Source organism: Leptonychotes weddellii, chromosome 5 (assembly GCF_054177405.1).
Source record: "Leptonychotes weddellii isolate Sample4059 chromosome 5, ASM5417740v2, whole genome shotgun sequence".
Lineage (NCBI taxonomy): Eukaryota > Metazoa > Chordata > Mammalia > Carnivora > Phocidae > Leptonychotes > Leptonychotes weddellii.
In genome coordinates, this window is record NC_138373.1 from 73598246 (window position 1) to 73622908 (window position 24663).

General features: G+C 38.4%; 1 protein-coding gene across 10 annotated transcripts in view; it reads left to right on the plus strand.

Annotated features, from left to right (window-relative positions):
* RIMKLB (ribosomal modification protein rimK like family member B) overlaps positions 1–24663 on the plus strand; it is a 159207-nt gene that overhangs the window by 111319 nt on the left and 23225 nt on the right. For all 10 annotated transcript variants that reach the window (XM_081821177.1, XM_081821178.1, XM_081821171.1 and 7 more), the window contains exon 3: positions 24113–24343. In XM_081821177.1, coding sequence (XP_081677303.1) covers positions 24113–24343 — 231 coding nt within the window. The remainder of the gene's footprint in view (positions 1–24112; positions 24344–24663) is intronic.

A 24663-nucleotide genomic window follows, 5' to 3' on the forward strand; every position in this document is an offset into this window, starting at 1 on the left:
TTTTTTTAAAGATTTATTTATTTATTTGAGAGAGCGAGAATGAGAGAGAGAGAGAGAGTACATGAGAGGGGGGAGGGTTAGAGGGAGAAGCAGGCTCCTCGCCGAGCAGGGAGCCCGATGCGGGACTCGATCCAGGGACTCCAGGATCATGACCTGAGCCGAAGGCAGTCGCTTAACCAACTGAGCCACCCAGGCGCCCTCAACTTCTGTTTTTCTGGCAATGTCTTAGTTTCTACCTCATATTTGAAGGACAGTTTGTTGGATATAAGATTTTTGGTTGATAGTTTATTTTTAGCATTTTGAATATATTGGCCCCCGATCTTCTGGCCTCCAATGTTTCTGATGACAAGTCTGCCGATAATTTTATTGAAGATCCCTAGTATGTGATGATTTGCCTCTCTCTTGCTTTGTTCAATATTCTTTGTCTTGGGTTTTAAAAGTTTGATTAGCCTGAGCCTGAGTTCATCTTACTTGGAGATCATTGAGCTACTTGTTTGTTTATATTCATGTCTTTCATTGAATTCTTGAAATTTTCAGCCATTATTTCCTCTTTCCCCTTTCTCTCCCACCCACCTCCATCCCATGCACCCTTGGTTCTCTCCCTCACTTCCAGACTCCAACAGTACAAATGTCTCTTCAACTTTAGTCATTTTTTTCTGTCTGCTCAGATCTGCCTTTGAATCCATCTAGTGAATTTTTCATTTCTCTTATTGGACTTTTTTTTTTTTTATGATTTTATTTATTTGACAGAGAGAGCACAAGCTGGGGAGCTGCAGGCAGAAGGAGAGAGAAGCAGGCTCCCTGAGGAACAGGGAGCCCGATGCAGGGCTCAATCCCAGGATCCTGGGATCATGAGCTGAGCCAAGGCAGTCGCTTACCAACTGAGCCATGCAGGCGCCCTGTTATTGGACTTTTCATTTTCAGTCCACAGTTACTCCTTGGTGTCTATGGTTTTTTTTTTTTCCAATTGATTTTTCCATTTTTTTTTTTCGCCCATGGTTTTCTTGATTTTCTTCTCATGTTTCTTTAGTTCTGTTACCATCTTTGAGACAGTTGTTTTAACTTCCTTGTCTTCTGTTCATTTATTTTATTCCTTTGAACGGCTATACTTTCCTGTTTGTGAGTTTTTGTTTTGTTTTGTTGAATATTGCACATTTGAATCTAATAATGTGGTAACTCTGGAAATCAGACTCTCCTTCTTCCCCAGGATTTGTGTTTTTTGTTTACTGTTTTTGTTTTTTTGATTGTTGTAGGCTGTCCATGTCCTGAAGATTAGCCTGGGCTGTAAATTGTCTTCTCAGGACTTCCCTAAACCTTTCCTTAGTTATGCACAGTCACTTGGTAATTTTTCCCATATATGCAATAATTTTTTAATGTCCTGGTCTTTCATGTCTGGGTCCTGAATGGGGAAAATGACAAGACATAGGGGAGCAGAGAGGATATTTGAAGAAAGAAATCCCCTGGAAGTCACTTTACCTGGAAGGGGAGGGGCTTATAATAATGGGTAGGGTAGTTGAACAATGATGGCTACTGGCCTCTTTGCAACTTTGTGATTAGAAGCTGCAACCAGGCATCAGAGGAGAGGTCTGTGTATTTGAAGGACAGGGTCCTTTTAGTGAACCTTGTTCCTGCAAGTATGTCAGTTGCCCCAGGAACAGGTGCATAGTGTGCCTTAGGGGTGGGGGATGGATAGTGCTACTGTGCTTGAGAGTTGAAATTGACCAAAATTCACTGCATTTTACCCTTCTAGTCATTTCCTGAAAGTTGCAATCCCTCAACAGACTTGGGAGCTCTAAAACAGTTATATCTGACAGATTTTGCCAATGCAGTAAGAATGTAGGGGCAGCAGACCGATTCCTGGTGCACCCTACTCCACCCTTCCCAGAATCGTCTGTGTTGTTCTTTTTTTTTTTTTATTAAGATTTTATTTATTTGACAGATAGCGAGAGAGCTAACACAAGCAGGGGGAGTGGGAGAGGGAGAAGTAGGTTCCCTGCTGAGCAGAGAGCTTGACATGGGGCTCCATTCCAGGACCCTGGGATAATGACCTGAGCTGAAGGCAGCCGCTTAACCGACTGAGCCACCCAGGTGCCCCCTCTGTTGTCATTTTTAAAAAAAGAATTTGAGAGAGAGAGAGAGAGCATGCACGCGTGTGTGCGTGCATGAGTTGGGGGAAGAGGGAGAAGCTGACTCCCTGCTGAAGTGAGCCCAATGTGGGGCTCCATCTGGGGCTCAATTTCAGGAGCCTTGGATAATAACCTGAGGCAAAGGCAGGCGCTTAAGTGACTGAGCCACCCAGGCACCCCCTCTGTTGTCATTTTTTACTGTGGTTCTCTGTCTTTTTGTTTTGTATTTTATTTTGGGAGTAAATCTCTTATTGGATATATGTATTGTGAATATTTTTTTTCACTCCATGGCTTGCCTTTTCACTCTGTTAATGAAATCTTTTGGTGGGTGGAAGTTCCTAATTTTAATTAGGTACAGTTTATATTTTTTTATTTTTAAAGATTTTATTTATTAGAGAGAGAACATGAGTGGGGAGGGGCAGAGGGAAAAAAGCAGACTCCCTGCAGAGCAGGGAGCCTGACAGGGGACTTGATTCCAGGACCCTGGATCACCATGACCTGAGCCGAAGACAGGTGCTTAACCGACTGAGCCACCCAGGTGCCCAGTATTTATTTTTGTTTTGGTTAGTGCTTTTTGTGTCCTAGTTACGAAATACTTATGCACCCAAGAATTCCTTTGAGATACATACTGAAATACCTACTCGATAAAATATGACATAAAGGACATATGGTGTGGTACCATTTTCTAAAGGGAGAGCTATATGTAATTATAACCTTTGCTGTGACCCTGTGATTTTATACTTTACCCATGAAGACCTTTGTTGTCTTCTTTAGGAAGAGATGGCAACAACTCGATTTATATTCTCTAGAACTCATTTCATACCTGAAACAATCTGTAATCTCCTTTTCACATGTTGTCTCTGGAAAGATGTTGAGCCTGGAAATTTGAGTCTAGTTTTTTCTTTTTTTTTTTTTTAAGATTTTATTTATTTGACAGAGAGAGACACAGCGAGAGAGGGAACACAAGCAGGGGGAGCAGGAGAGGGAGAAGCAGGCCTCCCACCGAGCAGGGAGCCCAATGCGGGGCTCGATCCCAGGACCCCAGGATCATGACCTGAGCCGAAGGCAGACGCTTAACGACTGAGCCACCCAGGCACTCCTCAATTTTTTTTTTTTTTAAGATTTTATTTATTTATTTGATACAGAGAGCACAAGCAGGGGGAGTGGCAGGCAGAGGGAGAGGGAGAAGCAGGCTCCCGCTGAGCAAGGAGCCCGATGCGGGGCTCGATCCCAGTATCCTGGGATCATGACCCGAGCTGAAGGCAGACGCTTAATCGACTGAGCCACCCAGGCGCTCCTCAATTTTTTTTTAAGATTTTATTTATTTGAAAGAGACACAGCGAGAGAGGGAACACAAGCAGAGGGAGTGGGAGAGGGGGAAGCAGGCTTCCCACGGAGCAGGGAGCCTGATGCGGGGCTCCATCCCAGGACCCTGGGACCATGACCTGAGCCGAAGGCAGCCGCTTAACGACTGAACCACCCAGGCGCCCCTAGTTTTTTTTCATTTTTAAAAATGGTTTTGTAAGAAGAAATCAGTTTGCTTTTACATATATTGTGTTACTTTGTTTGGTTTTAATTTCTAGATTTATAAATTACCTCATTTTAATATAGACATATACCCATCGCCCACGTCCCCCATCCTCCCCCCCCCCCATGTTATAGTGCTCTCATGAGGTTGATTCGGTTATTTGAAGCAGGTACTGTCAATGACACCTCAGCTGGTCCCAATTTATTGGGCTAATACCAACTCTTTGGCATTTCCCCCCATTGTTGCATTAGTAAATAAACATATCCCCAAATAACACTTAGTTATTTCATATAATTGAAACATTTTAATTTATTCTCAGGATTTTTCCCTGGAAGTTTCCTCTTAGTTAATTGCTAAAGAAAGAGAAAGGAATAGTTTGAGAGTAATACTATATATGAAGCATAGCATTAGGCACATATATCTTGTTTTTTCTCTTTTTAAAAATACTAATAGCGGGCGCCTGGGGGGCTCAGTTGGTTAAGCGACTGCCTTCGGCTCAGGTCATGATCCTGGAGTCCCGGGATCGAGTCCCGCATCGGGCTCCCTGCTCGGCAGGGAGTCTGCTTCTCCCTCTGACCCTCCTCCCTCTCATGCTGTCTCTCATTCTCTCTGTCTCAAATAAATAAATAAAATCTTTAAAAAAAAAAAATGCTAATAGCTTTATATTTTTACTAATTATAAAGTGACATAAACAGTACTGAAATATAAAATTAAAGCAAATATTATTTGATATTTTTACCATCCACAGATCACTGTTAACCCCATACACATAAATGAATTATAACATACCTACTGTTCTCTAAATTTTTTTTTACTTATCAGTGAGTGTCACCTGTGTGCCAAGATATTAGGTATTGGAGATAGAGAGTTTAGCAAAGTAGCCCTGTTCTAAGTGCTTCATGGACTCTTTAAGGTAAGTGGGAGACATGGACATTATACAAAGCCAAAGAAATAATTACTTAAGTGGTAGAAAAGTGAAGTGTGATATGAGAATCCAACGGAATCAGTAGAATCAAATGGAACCAATGGAATCTACTTTTATTTATTTTTAATATTTAAAAAAATTTTTTTAAAGATTTTATTTATTTATTCGAGAGAGAGAGAACACAAGCAGGCGGAGTGGGAGGGGGAGAAGCAGGCTTCCCGCTGAGCTGAGCAGGGAGCCCGATGCGGGGCTCAGTCCCAGGACCCTGAGATCATGACCTGAGCCGAAGGCAGTCACTTAACCAACTGAGCCACCCAGGCGCTCCTAAAAAAATTTTTAAATAATCTCTACACCCATCATGGGGCTTGAACCCACACCCCTGAGATCAAGAGTTGCATGCTGTACCAACTAAGCCAACCAGGTTCCCCCAGTGGAATCTAATTTAGATTGAAAGGTTAGAAAAGGCCTCTTTAAGGAAGTGACACTAAAACCTGAAGGATGAGTAGGTATTATCCCGGGGTACAGTGAGAGGAAGAATATATGCTTTGCTCTTACATAGTTCTAGGAGAGGAATCACTGTTTGTTGCCAGACTGTCCTCCAGAAAGTTTGTACTACTGTGTCCTTTTCCAATATCCTCTCCAGTGTGATTGTTTGCATTTTAATATTAGACCACAAATGGCCCTGGTTGAGTCACTTTTCTGCTTAATCTTTTAGGAACTTGGACTGTGATTCCAAACCCAGCCGGACAGTGAGATTTACAGTTGAGTATTTCCTTAAGTCAGAAAATAAGTTGAGTATTCAAAGGAAAAACTTTTAATGTTTTTAGTCATCAGGAAGAAAATCTTTTCTTGTTTGAGCTCAGGCCCCCTGTTCCTGTTACCAAAATAGTTGGGAGCGTTGATTATGTTTAGTCTCCATGCTGAATTGATCTGGATGTTTATTAATTCTCCAGTGAGATACTTGAATCAAATTTTATCTTCTCTGTCTTCTTAGCACCAAGTACCTATAGTAGTCAGAAATCAGAGCAGTTGCCTATCCCTTTCTAAAGTAGTTCAGGAAAGTGAAGCAATTGGATTAGTTGTACCTTTAATGCTTTAAACTCTTTCAGGTTTAGGGATCAATTTTCTTATGCAAATGTCTCTAGTTTTTTATGTGATGTTGAATATTATAAATTAAGGTATGAATGTATAATGTATGTTCATATGAATAAAAGTTAACTGATAATTTACAGAGAAGTGAGGTAAATTAAGAGATGTCATATTCTTGCAAGTAAAAAAGCAGGTTCTTAATTATAGATGCCATGTCAAAATAATTCCCTTGGTTATGATGTAGGATGAGATAGTGATGAAGACGCTGAATATCCCTGGTCAGTGCCCCTAACTATATTTATTAAAGATAACCAAAACTGTCTTACCAAATATTATTAAATTGTGTGGACTACATAAAATGTAGATAAAGTTGCTAGTTCAGTTCTTGGCCTTCAGTATCTATCCTCCCCTCCCCCCCTTTTGTACAAAGAGCACATGGATTTCCTTTTGAGAAATTCCCTCACTGTCTTGGTGAGACTGTAAGTCAGTGGGCATTGCCCATTGTTAGTCAAACTAGTCTTCTCCCCTGCTCTGTTTTTTGTTTTGTTTTGTTTTGTTTTAAGATTTTATTTATTTGTCAGAGAGCGAGCGAGAGAGAGAGAGAGAGTACAAGCAGGGAGAGTAGCAGGCAGAGGGAGAAGCAGGCTCCCCGCTGAGCAAGGAGCCCGATACGGGACTTGATCCCAGGATCCTGGGATCATAACTTGAGCCAAAGGCAGGCGCTTAACTTACTGAGCCACCTAGGTGTCCCTCCCCCACCCCATTTAAAGGTTTTTTTATTTTAGAGAAAGAGAGCTCAAGTGGGGGTGGGGCAGTGGGAGAGGGAGAGAATCTCAAGCAGACTCCACAACGAGCTCAGAACCCCATGTGGGGCTTGATCTCCCAACCCAGAGATCATGACCTGAGCCAAAATCAAGAGTTGGGTGCTCAACCGACTGAGCCACCCAGGCATCCTCTCTTCCCTTTGAATTTGAGCAGTTTGACTCAAGGATAGAAGGAGAATGTTTGAAATTTAATAATGTTGGTATGGCACTTACAGATTCTAGGTCCTGTCTTGGTCCTAGATTCCCAGAATGGCCCTTGTCTTTTTTCTGCACCTGTTTTGTCATCATTCTTTTTAGTTCTAAGCACAATCCTATATCCATCCATTTTTTTTTCTTGCTCAACTTAACTAGAGATAGTTTCTTAAAATCAAATAACCTTAACCAATGCAGAAATTAATTCCCGAGAAAGTATTGCAGATGGTAGACCTTCAGAGAATTGATTACTTGGCATAGATAGGATAGAAATCAAATTAGTATGATTCCAGAATGGTAATCTAATAACCCATGATACACAGTGCTCAAAATGGTGATTAAGTAGTTACCTTTATTTACTTAGAACCATGGTCTTATTGAGGATAAAGCTCAGTGGAATGATAGGTGTTGCCACAGAAAACCTTTTTAAAAAAGTATGACGAATTTAGAATGGAAGACTAGAATGGCCTTTTGAAGGAATTGGAGGAACTTAAAGGAATAAATGAGTTCAAATGTCCCAATTCTTTTTTCAAGGCAAATAATAAAATTCAGGGGCTTTCTAGTATCTGGGACTATAGGTCTAACCTAACCATATATTCCTGCTGAAAAGCCTTCCAGCTATCATGCTGCTTAGTAAATTAGCACAGCTAGAGATTTGGAGGGAATTCATGTGACATAAAAAAAGGGGTTGTGCTTTAGAACGAGCTAGATTTAATTTTCCTGGCTGATCTAGTTATTAAACCTTTTGTGGTTGGTCAGATTGGTTGTCTGGTTTCATTTACTTGCTGGGAAATTAAATCTGTTGGTAAGTTCTCTTTCTAACAAGTAGGAATAAAAAATTAAAAGGCCTACTCTATAATGTGCTCAGGATTACTTTAGATGTGTATAAAATTCCCTGGTATGGTATCTCACACATAGTAAGTATTCAGTAAATGATACTGTTATTAATTGGCAACAGGAAAACATGATAATCTTCTGTTTATGCAAAGTACTTTTTAAAAATTATTTTTGTATTTATTTTTTAAGTATCTACACCCCTTGTGCGACTTTAACTCACAACCCTGAGATCAAGAATCACATGCTCGGGCGCCTGGGTGGCTCAGTTGGTTAGGCGACTGCCTTCGGCTCAGGTCATGATCCTGGAGTCCCTGGATCGAGTCCCGCATCAGGCTCCCTGCTCGGCAGGGAGTCTGCTTCTCCCTCTGACCCTCCCCCCTCTCATGTGCTCTCTCTCATTCTCTCTCTTTCAAATAAATAAATAAAATCTTAAAAAAAAAAAAAAAAAAAGAATCACATGCTCTACTGACTGAGCCAGCCAGGTGCCCCTTACACAGAGTACACACAGTACTTTTGGTATTTGTGAAATTGGATGTTCTGATTTTTTTTTCCCCCCAAGATTTTTTAATTTATTTAGTTGACAGAGATTGAGAAAGAGCATACAAGCAGGGTGAGCAGCAGAGGGAGAGGGAGAAACAGGCTCTCTGCTGAGCAGGGAGCCTGATACGGGGCTCGATCCCAGGACCCTGGGATCATGATCTGAGCAGACGCTTAACTGACTGAGCCACCCAGGTGCCCTGGATATTCTGATTCTTGAAGACTATTCTGTGAGAGGTACCCAAGTGACAAGTCACCATAGAACTTAGAGTAGTAGTCAGTGTAGTTACTAAACTTCGGTAAAGAATACTAGCCCGAGGTCTTAGAGTTGAAATTATAAAATTATATATTTTTTTATGAACACTTACATAGCGATATACAAAGCTTATTATAAATATCAACTCATTTGATCCTGGCAGTAATCCCATGAGGTTGGTACTGATTGTTTCTGTTTTACAAATAAGAAAATGGAATCCTAGATCGGTTAAATGTTTTTTTACCCTAGATCATAAAGCTGTAAGTGGTGGAGCCAAGATTTAGAATCAGGCAATCTGTCTTCTGATCTTGAATATATTCATATTCTCTTTTCCTACATATAAAGTGGTATACTATAAATACTCTCTCCTGGTTTTTTCCTCCATTTGATTCTCTAGATTATTTTTTTTCCAAGATTTTATGTATTTATTTGACAGAGAGAGAGAGGGAGGAAAAGCAGAGGGAGCAGCAGACTCTCCGCTGAGCGGAGGGCCCCGCATGGGACTCGATCTGAGGTCCCTGGGATCATGACCTGAACTGAAGGCAGATGATTGACCCACTGAGCCACCCAGGTGCCCCTGATTCTCGAGAGTATCTTATGCAAATAATGTCTGCAAATGATGACAGTTTTCTTCTGCTTGATCTTAAAGGGAGTACTGTGAATTTATTCCAGTAAATAAACCTGACATTTACTATAGATTTTTTTGGCAAGTAACCTTTACCAAGTTAAGGAAATTCCCTTTTCTTCCTAGTGACCAAAGAAGTGGTTAAAGCTTTTTATTTTTTAAATTATTAAAGATTTTATTTATTTGAGAGAGAGAGATCATGAGCAGGGGGGAGGGGTAGAGGGAGAAGCAAGTACCCCACTGAGCAGTGACCCCGATGCTGGGATCATGACTTGAGCCAGCTGCCCGAAGTGTTTCTCTTTAAATCACATACTCATCAAAAATTGTTAGGGTCAGTTTGGTTCTAGCTATTCTAGTGGGTATGAAATAGTGTCTAGTTGTGGTTTTATATCCCAGTTTACTAATAAGGTTGAGTATCTTTTTTTTTAAGATTTATTTACTTATTTGAGAGAGAGAGAGAGGGAAGGGGGTGCACAGAGGGAGAGAGAATCTTAAGGACACTGTGCTGAGTCTGAGCCCAATGCAGGACTCAATCTCATGACCCTGAGATCATGGCCTGAGCTGAAACTAAGAGACCCTTTAACAGACTGTGCTACCCAGGCACTCCAAGGTTGAGTATCTTTTTATATATTCATTTGGGTATCCTCACTTGTAAAGTGACTGTTCAAGTGTCTTCTCCATTTTGCTGTAGGGTTGGTTGTCTGATTATTTTACTTTTAAATGCATCATTTGTAGCTTGCTTTTTAACTTCTTAATGACATTTTGATATAAAAGAATTTACCTTTAGTGTACTCTTAACTTGTCTTGTTTATGGTTGATTTCTGTCTGTACCCTGCATAAAAAATCTTCTGTGTTGAGGTCATGAAGATAACCTCTTATGTTAGCTTTTAAAAAGAGAGTTAACTTTAAGGAGTTTTTTCATTCACATGTAGATTTATAATCCACCTAGAATTGAGATTTGTGTGTGGTGATAGGTAATGGTAAAGTTCCATTTTCTTTCCATTTGCACTCTTTATACTAAGGGAGACTGACTTTTCCCTACTGCTCTCCAGTGTTACCTTTACAATCAAGTTTTCTGTACATGGGTGGATTTATTCTGCTCCTTTGCTTAATTTTAATTCTTTTCACCAGCATGACAGTGGCTTAATCACTACAGTGTTAAGATACCCAGTAAGGCAGTTCTCTTTTTTTCGATTGTCTAGTTATTCATGTTCTTTTGCATTTATTCATAAATTTTATTTTATTTTAGAGAGAGAGCAAGCATGAGCAGGAGCGGCAGAGAGAGAGGGAGAGAGAATCTCAGGCAGGACTCCACACTGGGTGTGGACTCTTGAGATCATGACCTGAGCAGAAACCAAGAGGCGGACACTTAACCGACTGCACCACCCAGGCACCCCTATATAAATTTTATAGTCAGCTTGTCAAGTTCCACAGAAATACTGCTTGGAATTTTGATTAGGTTTTTATTGAATTTATAGATCAATTTGGGAAGAAATGACACATTCATACTATTGAAAATATTTGCATGTGCTCTTGGGCTTGTTCTCTCTCAATTGTCTTTAATGTTTCTAATGATAGTTTGTAATTTTATCCCCAGAGGTCTTGCACATCTTTATTAGATATACTTTATTCCTATGAATTTGTTGCTATTATAAATTATAACAATAAAAATTTTTTCGTTTCTACTTCATTGCTGGTTAAGTTTAATAATATGTTGACAGTCAGATAACTCACTTATTTCAGTAATTTATGATAGATTATTTTGGATTACCTGCTTTTAAAATTGTATCATTTACAAGGAATATTAGTTTTATATTTCATTTTTTTTCTTTTTTAAGATTTTTTATTTATTTGACAGACAGTGAGAGAAGGAACACAAGCAGAGGGAGTGGGAGAGGGAAGAAGCAGGCTTCCTGCTGAGCAGGGAGCCTGATGCAGGGCTCGGTCCCAGGACCCGGGGATCACGACCTGAGCCGAAGGCAGAGGCCCAACGACTGAGCCACCACCCAGGCGCTCCTTATATTTCATTTCTAATCCTTATATCTCACTTCCTTAACAGCGTAGGGCAGGACCTTTGGGACAATATTGGATTGAATAGTTATAGTGAACATTCTAGCGTTCCTTATGATCTCGGGAAAGCTTACAACATTAAACCATTAAAAATGTTGTTGGCTGTAGGATTTTTAAGATACCCATTATCAGAATAAGGAAGTTTTCTTCTATAAGTATGCTAAAAGATTTTTTAAAATCCTGAATGCTTGTTGAATTTTATCAGTGTTCATACATCTATTGAATGGTTATACATATTTTTACACTTGGAAATTATATGATTGGTTTTTGTAAGTTAAACCAACCTAAAAATTTTAATAAACCCAACTTGCTTATGATTGTTATTATTATGGTAGGTTTAATTTGTTAATATTTGTTGGAATATTTTTACATTTATGTTCATTAATGAGATTGCCTTATAACTTTGCTTCTGTGAACTTGTCATTGTCAATTTCTGCTAAGTTGTGTTTGGCCTTACTAAAAGGGCTGGGGAGTGTTTTTTGTTCCAGAAGACAAAAGTATAGTAACACTGTTTTATTTTTTCCTTAAATGATGTAATTCACCTTTGAAAGCCATTTGTTCTGGGGTGCCTGGGTGGCTCAGTCGGTTAAGTGGCTGCCTTTGGCTCGGGTCATGATTCCAGGGTCCTGGGATCGAGCCCCATGTCTGGCTCCCTGCTTAGCGGGGAGTCTGCTTCTGCCTCTGCCTCTGCCTCTCCCCCTGCTTGTGCTCTCTCTCTGTCAAATAAAGAAGTAAAATCTTAAAAAAAAAAAAAAAAGAAAGAAAGCTATTTGTTCCGGAGATTTCTTTTTGAAAAGTTTTAGTTAATGGTTAATTTATTTTAGTGATTTATTTCTTCTTGCAGTTTTGGTAAATTTTGGTAAATTTTCTAGGAATTTATGTATATTTTATCTTAAGTTTTCATGTGTTATTCAGAAAATCATTTCATTATCTTTTTAATATCTATAGGATATACGGCGAAGCTCCCTTTTCATTCTCAACTTTATTTGTGCCTTTTTATTTTAAACTCTGTATCAGTCTCAGCAGGGACTTAAACAAATTTATTAGTTTTGGGGGACAAACTTTTAGTTTGGTGGTCTTTTCTGTTGATGTTGGCTTTCCATTCCATTAATTTCTGCTCTTAAATTTTTTTTCCTTCTACTTACTTTGGATTTTTTAGATGTTAATATGGTTTGATTTCTCTTTGAGTTTGCTCGTTTTTCTAAAGCAATTTATAGAGACAATTTTGTTTTAGGCAGAAGAGCTTCAGACTCAGACCTGGGTTTCAGTCCCTTTTCTGCTTCTTGAAACAACCGTGAGATAAATTCAAATTTCAATAAATAATAATTGAGCATTTACTATGTGCCAAATAGTGCTGGGGCACATAGCTGTTAAGAAGATAGATTCCTACTCTCACAGAATTTACTTCTACTTTCTCTAGCTATCATTTTCCCGGCTGTAAGAGGGAATGGTGGATGACAGTGATGATTAAGTGCCTGTTATGTCCCAGGTACTTTTTCACTAATGTTAACCACCTTAATCCTCACAGCAACTCTATAAAGGAACTATTTTTACTGTTCCCATTTTACAGATGAGGAACTTGAGACAGAAGTTAAGTAACTTGTCTGAGGTTACACAGTGGGTAAGTGGTGGAACTAGGTTTGAATCAGATGTGGGGTTATTGTTACAGGCATGCCAGAGAAGACCTTGCAATAGATCACTTTCTTTTTTTGCCTTTGCTATCCCCTCACCATTATCCCTTGCTATTTTGGGTCTAAATGAAACATTTGATGGGAAAAACCCTAATCTCCTACATTCCCAGTAGTTTTCTTTGGAACATTGAGTATTCAGAGAGTATGATATAGTTCCCTTCCTTTGTTATTAATTCCATAACCTTTAATTTATATTTATTTAAAATTATATAAATATATTTATATTTATTATAGCTGCATTCAGAAAGTTCTATTTATAATTAGTTGTGTAAGCTGGTATTGATTGCCAAAAGTTGGTAGAACAGATTGATACAAATATTTGTCTTCAACCAGGAGCCACTGTTAGAAAGAAGTTTGCCCTTTTTAAAGTGGACAGAAGGGGTTTTGCCTACACCACAAGGAAGCTTTGCTTCCCCTCTCCTTTCTTCTACAGCAGTCTGTTGCTGGAAGACTGCACTAAATTTTTATGGCTGGCTTCATTAACAGTGACTTGAATTATACATTTACCCACTTATCTTCTTCTTCTTTTTTTTTTTTTTTAAAGATTTTATTTATTTGAGAGAGAGAATGAGAGAGAGCACATGAGAGGGGGGAGGGTCAGAGGGAGAAGCAGACTCCCTGCCGAGCAGGGAGCCCGATGCGGGACTCGATTCCGGGACTCCAGGATCATGACCTGAGCCGAAGGCAGTCGCTTAACCAACTGAGCCACCCAGGCGCCCGACCCACTTATCTTCTATATAGGGCTTTCTTTACCATTTCAGGAAAGATTGCTATTTTATGGGGGAGCAAAATATATTAATTAGGTTTACTACAGTATTTCAACTTTTAATTTTTAAATCATATTAGAATAATAGTTAGCATATAGAATTAAGTTAGCAAAATAGAAGTATATCTTGTTTCTAATAGTGAGTTCTTGTGTGTCAAATAATTAAAAAATTAGATCAGTTTGATTGGGATTGGGGACAAGAGGGGATAAAGAAACAAGTTCCCAGGTTTTATTGCTATTAACTGTACCATCTGTGCCATCAACCTACCCTCCCCAGCAATGTAAACTCAGTTCTATTTATAGCCACTAACAATTATTAAGCACTTACTATATGCCAATCATTTATTAAGAACTTTACATGCATTTTTCCTCCCTGTCATCCTCTTTAAAAACTCTCAACTGGGGCTAGGATTTTTTTTTTTTTTTAAGATTTTATTTATTTATTCATGAGAGAGAGAGAGAGGCAGAGGGAGAAGCAGGCTCCCAAGGAGCAGGGAGCCCGATGCGGGACTCGATCCCAGGACCCTGAGATCATGACCTGAGCCGAAGGCAGACGCTTAACCATCTGAGCCACCCAGGCACCCTGGGGCTAGGATTTTATCCCAAGGCTCAGAGCATGTTAAATTGGGTCTTCAGCAAATGTTTTTGAACAGATAAAAGAAGGAATGTATAAATGGAATAGGCCCTTAAAGGTATTTTGTCTTTTTGTTTATCAATTTCAGGAAGTATTTCTCCTAAGATAATTTTCTTTTTCTTTTTTTTTAAATTTTTTTATTGTTACGTTAATCACCATACATTACATCATTCGTTTTAGATGTAGTGTTCCATGATTCATTGTTTGTGCATAACACCCAGTGCTCCATGCAGAACGTGCCCTCTTTAATAACCCATCACCAGGCTAACCCATTCTCCCACCCCCCCTCCCCTCTAGAACCCTCAGTTTGTTTTTCAGAGTCCATCGTCTCTCATGGTTGGCTCCCCCTCCGATTTCCCCCCCTTCATTCTTCCCCTCCTGCTATCTTCTTTTTCTTTTTTTTTTTTTCTTAACATATATTGCATTATCCTAAGATAATTTTCTTAAAACCATCTGTGGAAATGCTGAAGAGAATGTACTCAAACCTACAGAGCTTGAGGGGCGCCTGGGTGGCTCAGTTGGTTAAGCGACTGCCTTCGGCTCAGGTCATGATCCTGGAGTCCCTGGATCAAGTCCCGCATCGGGCTCCCTGCTCAGCAGGGAGTCTCCTGCTCTCTCTGACCCTCCCCCCTCTCATGTGCTGTCTCTGTCACTCTCTCTCTCTCTCTCAAATAAATAAATAAAATCTTTTAAAAAAATTTAAAAAATAAAAAAATAATTAAAAAAAACCCTGCAGAGCTTGAATGTCAGCATTTATAAAATTTAAGGAGATGAATACTTTTATTTTTTTAAGAGATTAATTATTTTAGCTAGTAACATCACATTTCTGTATAATTGGTGTCTTAGCTTTTTCTGCCAATTTTTGGTATAGAGTTGGTTATCTTAACCTCACATTCTCTATTTGTTAAAGATACTTGGAAAAGAAGCTAACTAGTCACTACTTCAGTAAAGATGCTTTTATAATATGGACAGTGATAATCTGCTTGTTTACCTCCTTTTGGTTTCCCTCTTCTTTAAAACTTTTTTCAGTTTATCTAAGCCAAAAAAACAAAAAAAAAAACCAAAAACCCCACAAAAACCAAACCCACCAAACAAACAGTTCACCCATTTTCTCTTTCTCTTTTTTAAAACACATGACTGTCAGCTGCAATGTGCAGTGCACAGTGATAATGAGGTAGACTGTTACAGTAGTCTTCCTTTTGTTTCTGTGCCACTGACAAGGGATCTGGAAAGGAATTTTATTGGTTCCTCATTTCCAAAAGGGCTTACCTTTGAAAAAAATAATTTTGTCTCTACCTGGATTACCAGCTAAGACTTAGAAACAAATTGTAGGGCAAAAGGATTGCTGTGGAGGATTAAAGAAGGATATTTTGATAGGAAACACAAAATACGTCTTGTTAGGAAGCAACTAAGCAAATAGGAAAGGCATCATATATATTCTTAGTAGAATGGAGTCTTAATATTATTTTTGTTTTTGGTGTTTGATAATTAGTAGCTGTTTGAATTCTTACCCAGAATTATTTTATCTTTATTAAAATAAAGACTTTTTTAGTGTTTTGTGTAAATCTTGAGAATTATCTGTCCTTTGGTACTATAAATACCCATTATCCAGTGTCGTCTTCAAAATTTACGTACTTTTACTACTTCATTTTGATTAGTTTGGACCTGATGGTCAGGGAAACAAACCCGTGATTTAAAAAAAAAAGTTCAAGAGGACATTTCTGATGTGTTAGAGATACGGGAAGACAGATTTGCAATTTGTATTTAATGGTAGGCATTAATTCTTTGTGACCAATTGGAAAATAAGTTTTAATGACTTGAGTATCATAAAATGTTCATAATTATTTGGTCTTTTTTTTGTGATATGACTTGGAGATTTTAAAATGTGGGAAATACAACTTTTTGGTGGTACATTTTCATTTTGTCAGTTAAGTAATGGATCAGTTTCCTGGACTATTGACCCAAACAACTAAATTTTGTTAGGAGAATTTAGCTGGGAATATGGAGCACAAAGTTGTTCATCTCTTATACTGCCAACTTGCTTTTTCTAACTAGAACTCACAGACAGAAACATTTCAGGTCCTAGGATTGGTTCTGATTACCTTTAGCAAGCTATTCTAGCTCTTAGTTACTTTTCCGTTCTCACCCCTTCCAAGATGAACTAATAAGTAATTTTACTGCACTAATAACACTTTGAACACAAATGGCAAGGGAAGTAGGACAGTGGTGGAACAGTAAATGGACTTTCAGTATTGGTGAAAGGATGAGAAACTATTAAAAAATAAGAGCAGAAAGCTGAGCAACAACAAACCCTGGAGATTTTGAAATAGGAATGACCAGCATCAGTTTTCCTTAGATGAATTTGATATGATGTCTTGGTTTCTGCCCCCACCCCACCCCCACCCCCACTTTGTATTTAAAGTTTTAAGTGAATAGCGAAGTTGAAAGAATAGAATTATGGACAGCTATATTCTTGATGCCTAGATGGAGTGTTCAGTAGCAACATTTTGTTCTTTCATGTCTCTTTTTCCTAATATATATAAATATTATGTACATTACACACGGCTTTTTGAGAGAGTTGTTAGCCTTTTACAAGTAGCTGTCTTCATGTTACCCCTAAATGCTTCAATATCTGTAGCCAAAAAAAAAAAGGACACTGTCCCATATACTTTAATACCATTAGCACACCTTAAGACATGAATAACTCTTTAATGGCATCTAATACTTCAGAGTCAGATATTTATAGTTGAATCTAAAATACCTTTCAGTTATTCTTTTCAGATCAGGCTCTGTAAGGGTTCATGCAAGGATATTTGGATGTAATGTCTTAGTCTTTCTAACTCTAGAACAGTCTTCCCATCTTTTTCTTCAGTGACATAACTTTTTGAAGTAATCAGAAAAATTATCTTTAATGTCTCATATTCTGGGTTTGTCTGATAGTTTCCTTGTGGTGTCTGCCTTCTGAAGTTTCCTGTGAATTGGCATGATTACATACAGGTTATGCATTTTGAGCAAAAAATTACTGACTATGTGATGTAGATACTTCATAGTGCATTCAGCCAGGAGGCACAAAATGACAGTCTGTGCCACTGGTAGTGATGCTAAGTTTGGTCTCTGGGTAAGTAATGTGTGTATGGTCTGTCTATTACAAAAACCTATTTTTACTTTTTGCCTAGCAAACTGCTGATATTTTGGCACTATACAAATATCCCATCAACCTTTTCTTAATGCTTTTAACATCTTTGATGATCTTTGCCTGATTCACTTACTGCATTGGGTTTTACAAAATGGTTATTTTTCAGATTTTGTTATTCTTTGTTAATTGGCATTCATGTCCAAAGAAGAGCTTTTCCTACCTTTTCCTAGTAAACTGTAGTTCCTGCAGAAATGGTGGGATAAATGTAATTTTTCCTTATCTACTGGTTTTTAGAATAAGGAATTATGTAGTAGTCCCTTCAGTGATAGAAAATGAGGCTTTTTTTTTTTTTTTGGTTGTCCTTTCTCTATAATTATTATGAATCCATAAACTTTTTTTGCAGTCAAAATATTATCAGTTAATTGACCTTTTTGATGGTCAGATCACCTGAAATTTGGCTAATTTTGAGTCCCTCCGGACTGTCACGTTTGTTTTAGGGACACATCTCCCTTAGTCTTTGAGTGCTTCCTTGATCTCTGACACCGAGATTGTGTGGGTTTTTAATTGTGTACAAATAGTACCTTCACTTAAATGAAACTTTCATTTAATATTCTGACAGTTCTTTTTCTTTTCTTTTTGAAGATAAAATGTTCAGAGCCACTTGGGGTGCCTGGGTGGCTCAGTCGGTTAAGCGACTGCCTTCAGCTCGGGTCATGATCTCAGGGTCCTGGGATCGAGCCCCACATCGGGCTCCCTGCTCGGTGGGAGGCCTGCTTCTCCCTCTCCCACTCCCCCTGCTTGTGTTCCCTCTCTTGCTGTCTCTCTGTCAAATAAATAAATAAAATCTTAAAAAAAAAATGTTTAGAGCCTAAATAAATAAATAAATAAATAAATAAAAAAAATTCTTACAATTCTGTAAGCTCTAAATATCTCAGAAATCCTGAAGAATCCTCTGGAACACCAGAAGATGGAAAAAAAAAAAATAAATGTCAGTTAGCAAGGAACCTGTTTCTTGTTTCCTGAGGACAAAAACACTTAACCCCCCCTAATAAAAAAAAACACTAGTACTTAATTCTTAATGGTGTAGCCAAATTCTACACTCAAAAAGCACAGGTTTAAATTAGGGCTACGTAAGAGATTCTCCACTTAGTTATTGGCAAGGAGATTGTTAATCTCCCAAAGGAATCTTTGAACTTGGAGAATAATCAGCCCATAGCACCTTCTCACTCTGCCTTAACAGCAGTAGGCTTTTAATACATAGTAGATTTCTTAATCATTTTATTTTTCATCATAAGTGTACTTTTTAATGTCCATCACCTTTTTTCCACATCCCCCACCCCTCCCACTCCTCTGGTAACCATCAGTTTGTTCTCCATAGTTGAGAGTCTCTTTGTCTCTCTTTTTTTCCTTTGCTCATTTGTTTTGTTTCTTAAATTCCACATATGAGTGAGATCATATGGTATTTCTTTCTCTGACTGATTTATTTCACATAGCATAATACTCTCTAGCTCCATCCATGTCGTTGTGAATGGCAAGATTTCATTCTTTTTTATGGCTGAATAATATCCCATTGTATATATATGCCACACCTTCTTTAGCCATTCATCTATTAGTGGACACTTGGGCTGCTTTCATAGTGCAGCTATTGTAAATAGTGCTGCAATAAACAGGGGTGCATGTATCCCTTTGAATTAGTGTTTTTGTATTTTTTTGGTAAATACCCTATACAATTCTGGATCGTAGGGTGCTTCCATTTTTACTTTTTGAGGAACCTCCATATTGTTTTCCACGATGGTTGCACCAGTTTGCATTCCTAGCAACAGTGCAAGAGGGTTCTTTTTTCTCAACATCTTTGCCAACACTTGTTTCTGCCTAATACTTTTTTTTTAAAGTAGGCTCCAGGGGCGCCTGGGTGGCTCAGTCGTTAAGCATCTGCCTTTGGCTCAGGTCATGATCCCAGGGTCCTGGGATTGAGCCCCGCATCAGGATCCCTGCTCCACGGGAAGCCTGCTTCTCCCTCTGCCACTCCCCCTGCTTGTGTTCCCTCTCTTCGCTGTGTCTCTCTCTGTCAAATAAATAAATAAAATCTTTAAAAAAAAAAAAAAAAGTAGGCTCCATACCCAGCATGGAGCCCAGTGCAGGGCTTGACCTCATGACCCTGAGATCAAGACCTGAGCTGAGATCAGGAGTTGGATGCTTAACTGACTGAGCCATCCAGGTACCTCTACATGATAAATTTCTTATCTCGAAAATATAGGAATAACCCCCTCCCCATTGCTTTTCTAAGATTCACTTATTATTGGTTGTTAATGCTTGATCATGCACTTAATCTAAAATGTAAAATCTAAAATATTTGTATTGAAATCTTCATCCCAGTACAAAATAAAATTAGATGAACGGTTTCACAAGTTGAGGTTTAAGATAAGTAAAAAATACATTTCTGAGAAAATGGAGTCTAGCAAAGTGAGTGGTAGCACATTCAACTGTTTTACGATGAGTGTAATGGAATTGTGGGGAAAATTCTATACACATCTTTGTGCACGTGTATACTGAGTAACAGGGATCTTATATTTCAGTTTTATAAACTCTACATCAAAGGTAATGGTACAGCATTTGCTAACAGTGCCCAAAAGATGAGTAACATTTAAGGCAGAGTTCTGAGAGATGTTGTTTTGCCTTTTTGGGCTCACATTGATCTGTACCTGCCCTTCTTTCTAGTCTTGGTTCACCTTCTGCTTATCTAAAAAAAAAGAAGTGTTTGTTTCTGATACAAGAGGTATTGAATTTCTTTTCATCAATAATACCCATATAGTGTAGTATGCAGATATGCACTTTGGGTAAAGTACTCCCATACTCCCGATTTCTGGTGGCAACAGATGGGTGGACTAAGCGTGGAACATTTCCATTCCTTTCTTTCTTAAGAGTTATGTGTATTTTGAGAGAGAGAACGCACAAGGGGAAGGGAGAGCGAGTACTAAGCAGACTCTGTGCTAAGTGTGGAGCCTGACGTGGGGCTCGGTCTTATGACCCTGAGATCACGACCTGAGCCCAAACCCAAGAGTTGGCTGATTAACTAACTGTGCCACCCAGGTGCCCCAATTTTACCACATTTCTTAAAAGTGCAGTTTAGGGAAATGAGATGAAACTATAATGATGGTTGAATTTTTCTCTTGGCAATTGACAGTATCCTTTTCTGATCACTCAGACTTCTTAACACTCATCCTTCCTATTTCTTCTGTTTTATTTAGTGAATTTGATCATTTTCTCCTGATTATGCTGACCTTTCTCATTTTTCACAATACTGCTTAAAAGTAGATTTTCCTAGTGTTTTGGCTGATTTTTTTCCCCCTCAGGTTTTTAGTTCCTTTCGCTGTCTCTGATTGATATCCATCAAATCTTGGTCTTAGGTTTCTTCATTTTTTCAGGTTTTTTTTTTCAGCCTATATATCGCTCTTTCCTTAGCTATTATGTCTTGGGCAAATTCCAGTAAACAGACAAGTAAATATGCACACATGTACACACACTCCACAATACCAATATGAATTATGTACACATATATTTATAGTTTCAACCCATACTTCTACTATTACAGAATAGTTACACTTTGATGTCCTCATGTTATCACTGAAATCTTTTATATCCAAATTCAGCATCTTCTGCCCTAAAATGGCTTTGCTTTTTTAACTTCCCATTCTTCATGTCCTAGTTTAAAAACTTGTAACTCCCAATCTGGTCAATAAATTTCTTCTGTCTTAAAAAAAATGCTTTTTACATTTGCCGATTGAGGCAAGTCACTAAAAAGCCTAAGAATTGAGAAAGGGCAGGGGCGCCTGGGTGGCTCAGTCACTTAAGCCTCTGACTCTTGATTTCGGCTCAGGTCATAATCTCGGGGTCATGAGATCAAGCCCCACGTCAGGCTCCATGCTTATCATGGTGTCTGCTTTGCTTGTCCCTCTCTGTATGCTCCTCCCCCCCCTTCTCTCTCAAATAAATAAAAGACATTTTTTTTAAAATGACAAAGTGCGGGATTGCAGAAAACTGTATGGTGCTGATCTCAAGATACCTGTAGCCGCACCATGAACGATTATGGGAATCCCTGAAGCCACTGGCAAAACCTCACATCTCCCAATGACTACATACCTATGTGCAGCTGCCCCTGGAGAATAGTGACTTCTCCTTCTCTTTGACCTTTAAATTTTTGTGTAATTCTGTCTTGGTGGTAGATTTTCAAAATCGAATCCTGCTGGTAAGGGAGTGTGGGAAATGCTTCTAGATCCTGCCATATAGAGAAGGATTAAAAGATGGGGATAGTGTGAAGTATCACAGGCAGTATGCAGCACACAGTATGAGTTCCCTTACTCAGAACAAATATAAACTCTTTAGCTTAGAATTTGTGGATCCAGCAATTCCAGGTCTAAGTATTTACCTGAATGAAACAAAACCACTATCTCAAAGATGTATCTGCATGCCCCATGTTCAGTGCTTTATTATTTATGATAGCTAAGACATAGGAATAACCTGAGTGTCCATTGACAGATGAATAAATAAAGAAAATGTGATACATATGTACATATATTTAAATATTATTCATCCATTGAAAAGAAGGAAATTCTGCCATTTGTGACAATATGGAGGGACCTTGCAGGTATTATGCTAAGAGAAGTAAGTCAGACAGGAAAGGCAGATGCTGTATGATCTTATATGTGGAATCAAAAAAAGCCGAACTCATAGGTACAGAAAACAGTTTGGTGGTTGTCAGAGGTGGGTAGTGGGGTGGAGGAGATGGGAAATGGTGGTCAAACGGTACAGACTTCCAAGTTATAAGATAAATAAATCGTAGGGATGTAATGTTCAGCGTGGTGACTATGACTGACAATACTGTAGTGTATATTTCTCTTTTAAAGAGAGAAGGGGTGGGGAGGGGGCCCGAGGGGGAGAGAGAATATTAAGCAGGCTCTACACCCAGTGCAGACCCTGACACGGCTCAGTCTCACAACCCTGGGATTATGACCTGAGCTGAAATTAAGAGTTGGTTGCTCAACCGACTAAGTCATGCAGGTACTCCTATATTGTATATATAAATGTTGCTAAGAGAGTGATAGATGTTCAGTAAATTTATTGCAGTGATCATCTCCCAATGTATTTCATATATTAAAGCATTATGTTGTACACCTAAAACTAATACAGTGTTATATGGCAGTTATATCTTAATAAAAACTTGTGGCTTTTCATGTTTGACAGCTTAAATGACCAACCTTATCTTTTACATTCTGTTAGTAAATATTGTAGTTGAACCACTTACTTACTGCTTTTTTGTTCTGTGACTTCAACTCCCTTAAATGTGAAGTTTCCTTCCTCTTTAAACATACACATAACTAAGTCTTATACCCTAACTCAGGTGATAACCCACTTCTCTCTCCTATATCAGAACTTCCACGTTTAAAAGTGTCTCTCCCACTAGAATGGATTCTTCTAAGAATAAGGACCTTATCTGCCTTACTTGCCAATCTATTTCTAATCTTTACAAAATAATCTGACACATAGTAATAGCTTAATATTAAGTAAATGAATGTCTATGAGTAAGGTATTGGTCATATGGTATATCTCATATAAGATATAAGTCCAGTTAAATTCCACTAAAAAGAGAAGGAAATGAAACGTTATATGTACTGACAGAGAAAGATGTCTCTGGTGTAATTTTAAGTGATGAGAGAAAGTAACGTAAAATATCTATAATTTTTCTAAAAATAATCTAAATATTTTTGTATACTTAGCAGTGGGGAAAATACACTATAAACACTGAGTACCTAGGATATTGGATGGGAGCTGAATACATCATATATTTTTGTATTTGAATGTTTTAAAACAAGCATACTATTTTTTAATGCAAACAGGTTTTTTTTAAAAGACTTTTAAAATTTTTAAGTAATCTCTACACCCAAGTTGGGGCTCAAACTTATAACCTTGAGATCAAGCGTTGCATGTGGTCCCCAATAAGCCTCCTGGGTGCCCCTGTTTTTGGATTTTTTTTTTTAAAGAATAAATTTTAGCAGGTGTTGAAAAAATGCAACACCTGGGCGTAAAATCATACGAGAAAAACCATAAAAGATGGCAACTTCCTTATTTCTTGCTTTATCTAAAATGAATACATAAAAATATAATTAATACAGAATTTAATTCCATTAAATTAAATTTAATTAATATAGTTAGCATACAGTGTTATGTTAATTTCAGGTGCACAGTGTAGTGCTTCAACAATTCCATACATCTGCTTTGCTTTTGGTTGTTTTTTTAAAATTTATTTATTTTATTTATTTATTTGACAGAGAGCGAGACAGGGAGAGCAGGAACACAAGCAGGGGGAGTGGGAGACAGAGAAGCAGGCTTTCTGCTGAGCAGGGAGCCCAATGTGGGACTCGATCCCAGGACCCTGGGATCATGACCTGAGCCGAAGGCAGATGCATAACGACTGAGCCACCCAGGCGCCCTTAAGATTTTATTTTTAAGGAATTTCTAGACCCAGCATGTGGCTGGGACCTACAACCCTGAGATCAAGAGTCACAGGCTCTAATGACTGAACCAGCCAGGTGCCCCGTGACATTTTTTTTTTTTTTAAGGCTTTGTGGTATTTCATTTTATTGACACATACCATAATTTAACCACTGCAGAAATTTTTCTCATTAAATTTTCTTTTTTCTTGTAAAGGAATATAAGGAATGTCTCCTTCCAGTGAAACCTTAACAAAATTGTATTGTACTTTTAGTTTCGTGACCCAATATAAAGTGTGTGTATATATATATATGTATATGTATATATATATATATATATAGGTATATTCCCTTTTAATGGTTTTGGCTTCATTCCTATATATTTCAGGTCTACGGATCAATGGAGAACTAATTACTGCCTATCCCCAAGTGGTGGTAGTGAGAGTACCAACCCCTTGGGTGCAAAGTGATAGTGACATCACTGTTTTGCGCCATTTAGAGAAGATGGGATGCCGGTTGATGAACCGACCTCAAGCCATCCTGAACTGTGTTAATAAGTTTTGGACTTTTCAAGAGTTGGCTGGCCATGGTGTTCCTCTGCCAGATACTTTCTCTTATGGTAAGTTCATTAATAAGAATTTATAGCCTAAGTTTTACAGCACTTATAGTTTTGAAAGCCATACTGAATTAATAGGGTTATGTGATACATGAAGGAACTTTTTATAGAAATAACTTTCAGTTTTGGGGCACCTGGGTGGCTTAGTCATTAAGCGTCTGCCTTTGACTCAGGTCATGATCCCAGGGTCCTGAGATTGAGCCCGACGTTGGGCTCCCTGCTCGGCGGGAAGCCTGCTTCTCCCTCTCCCACTCCCCCTGCTTGTGTTCCCTCTCTCGCTGTGTCTCTCTCTGTCAAATAAATAAAATCTTAAACAAAAAAAA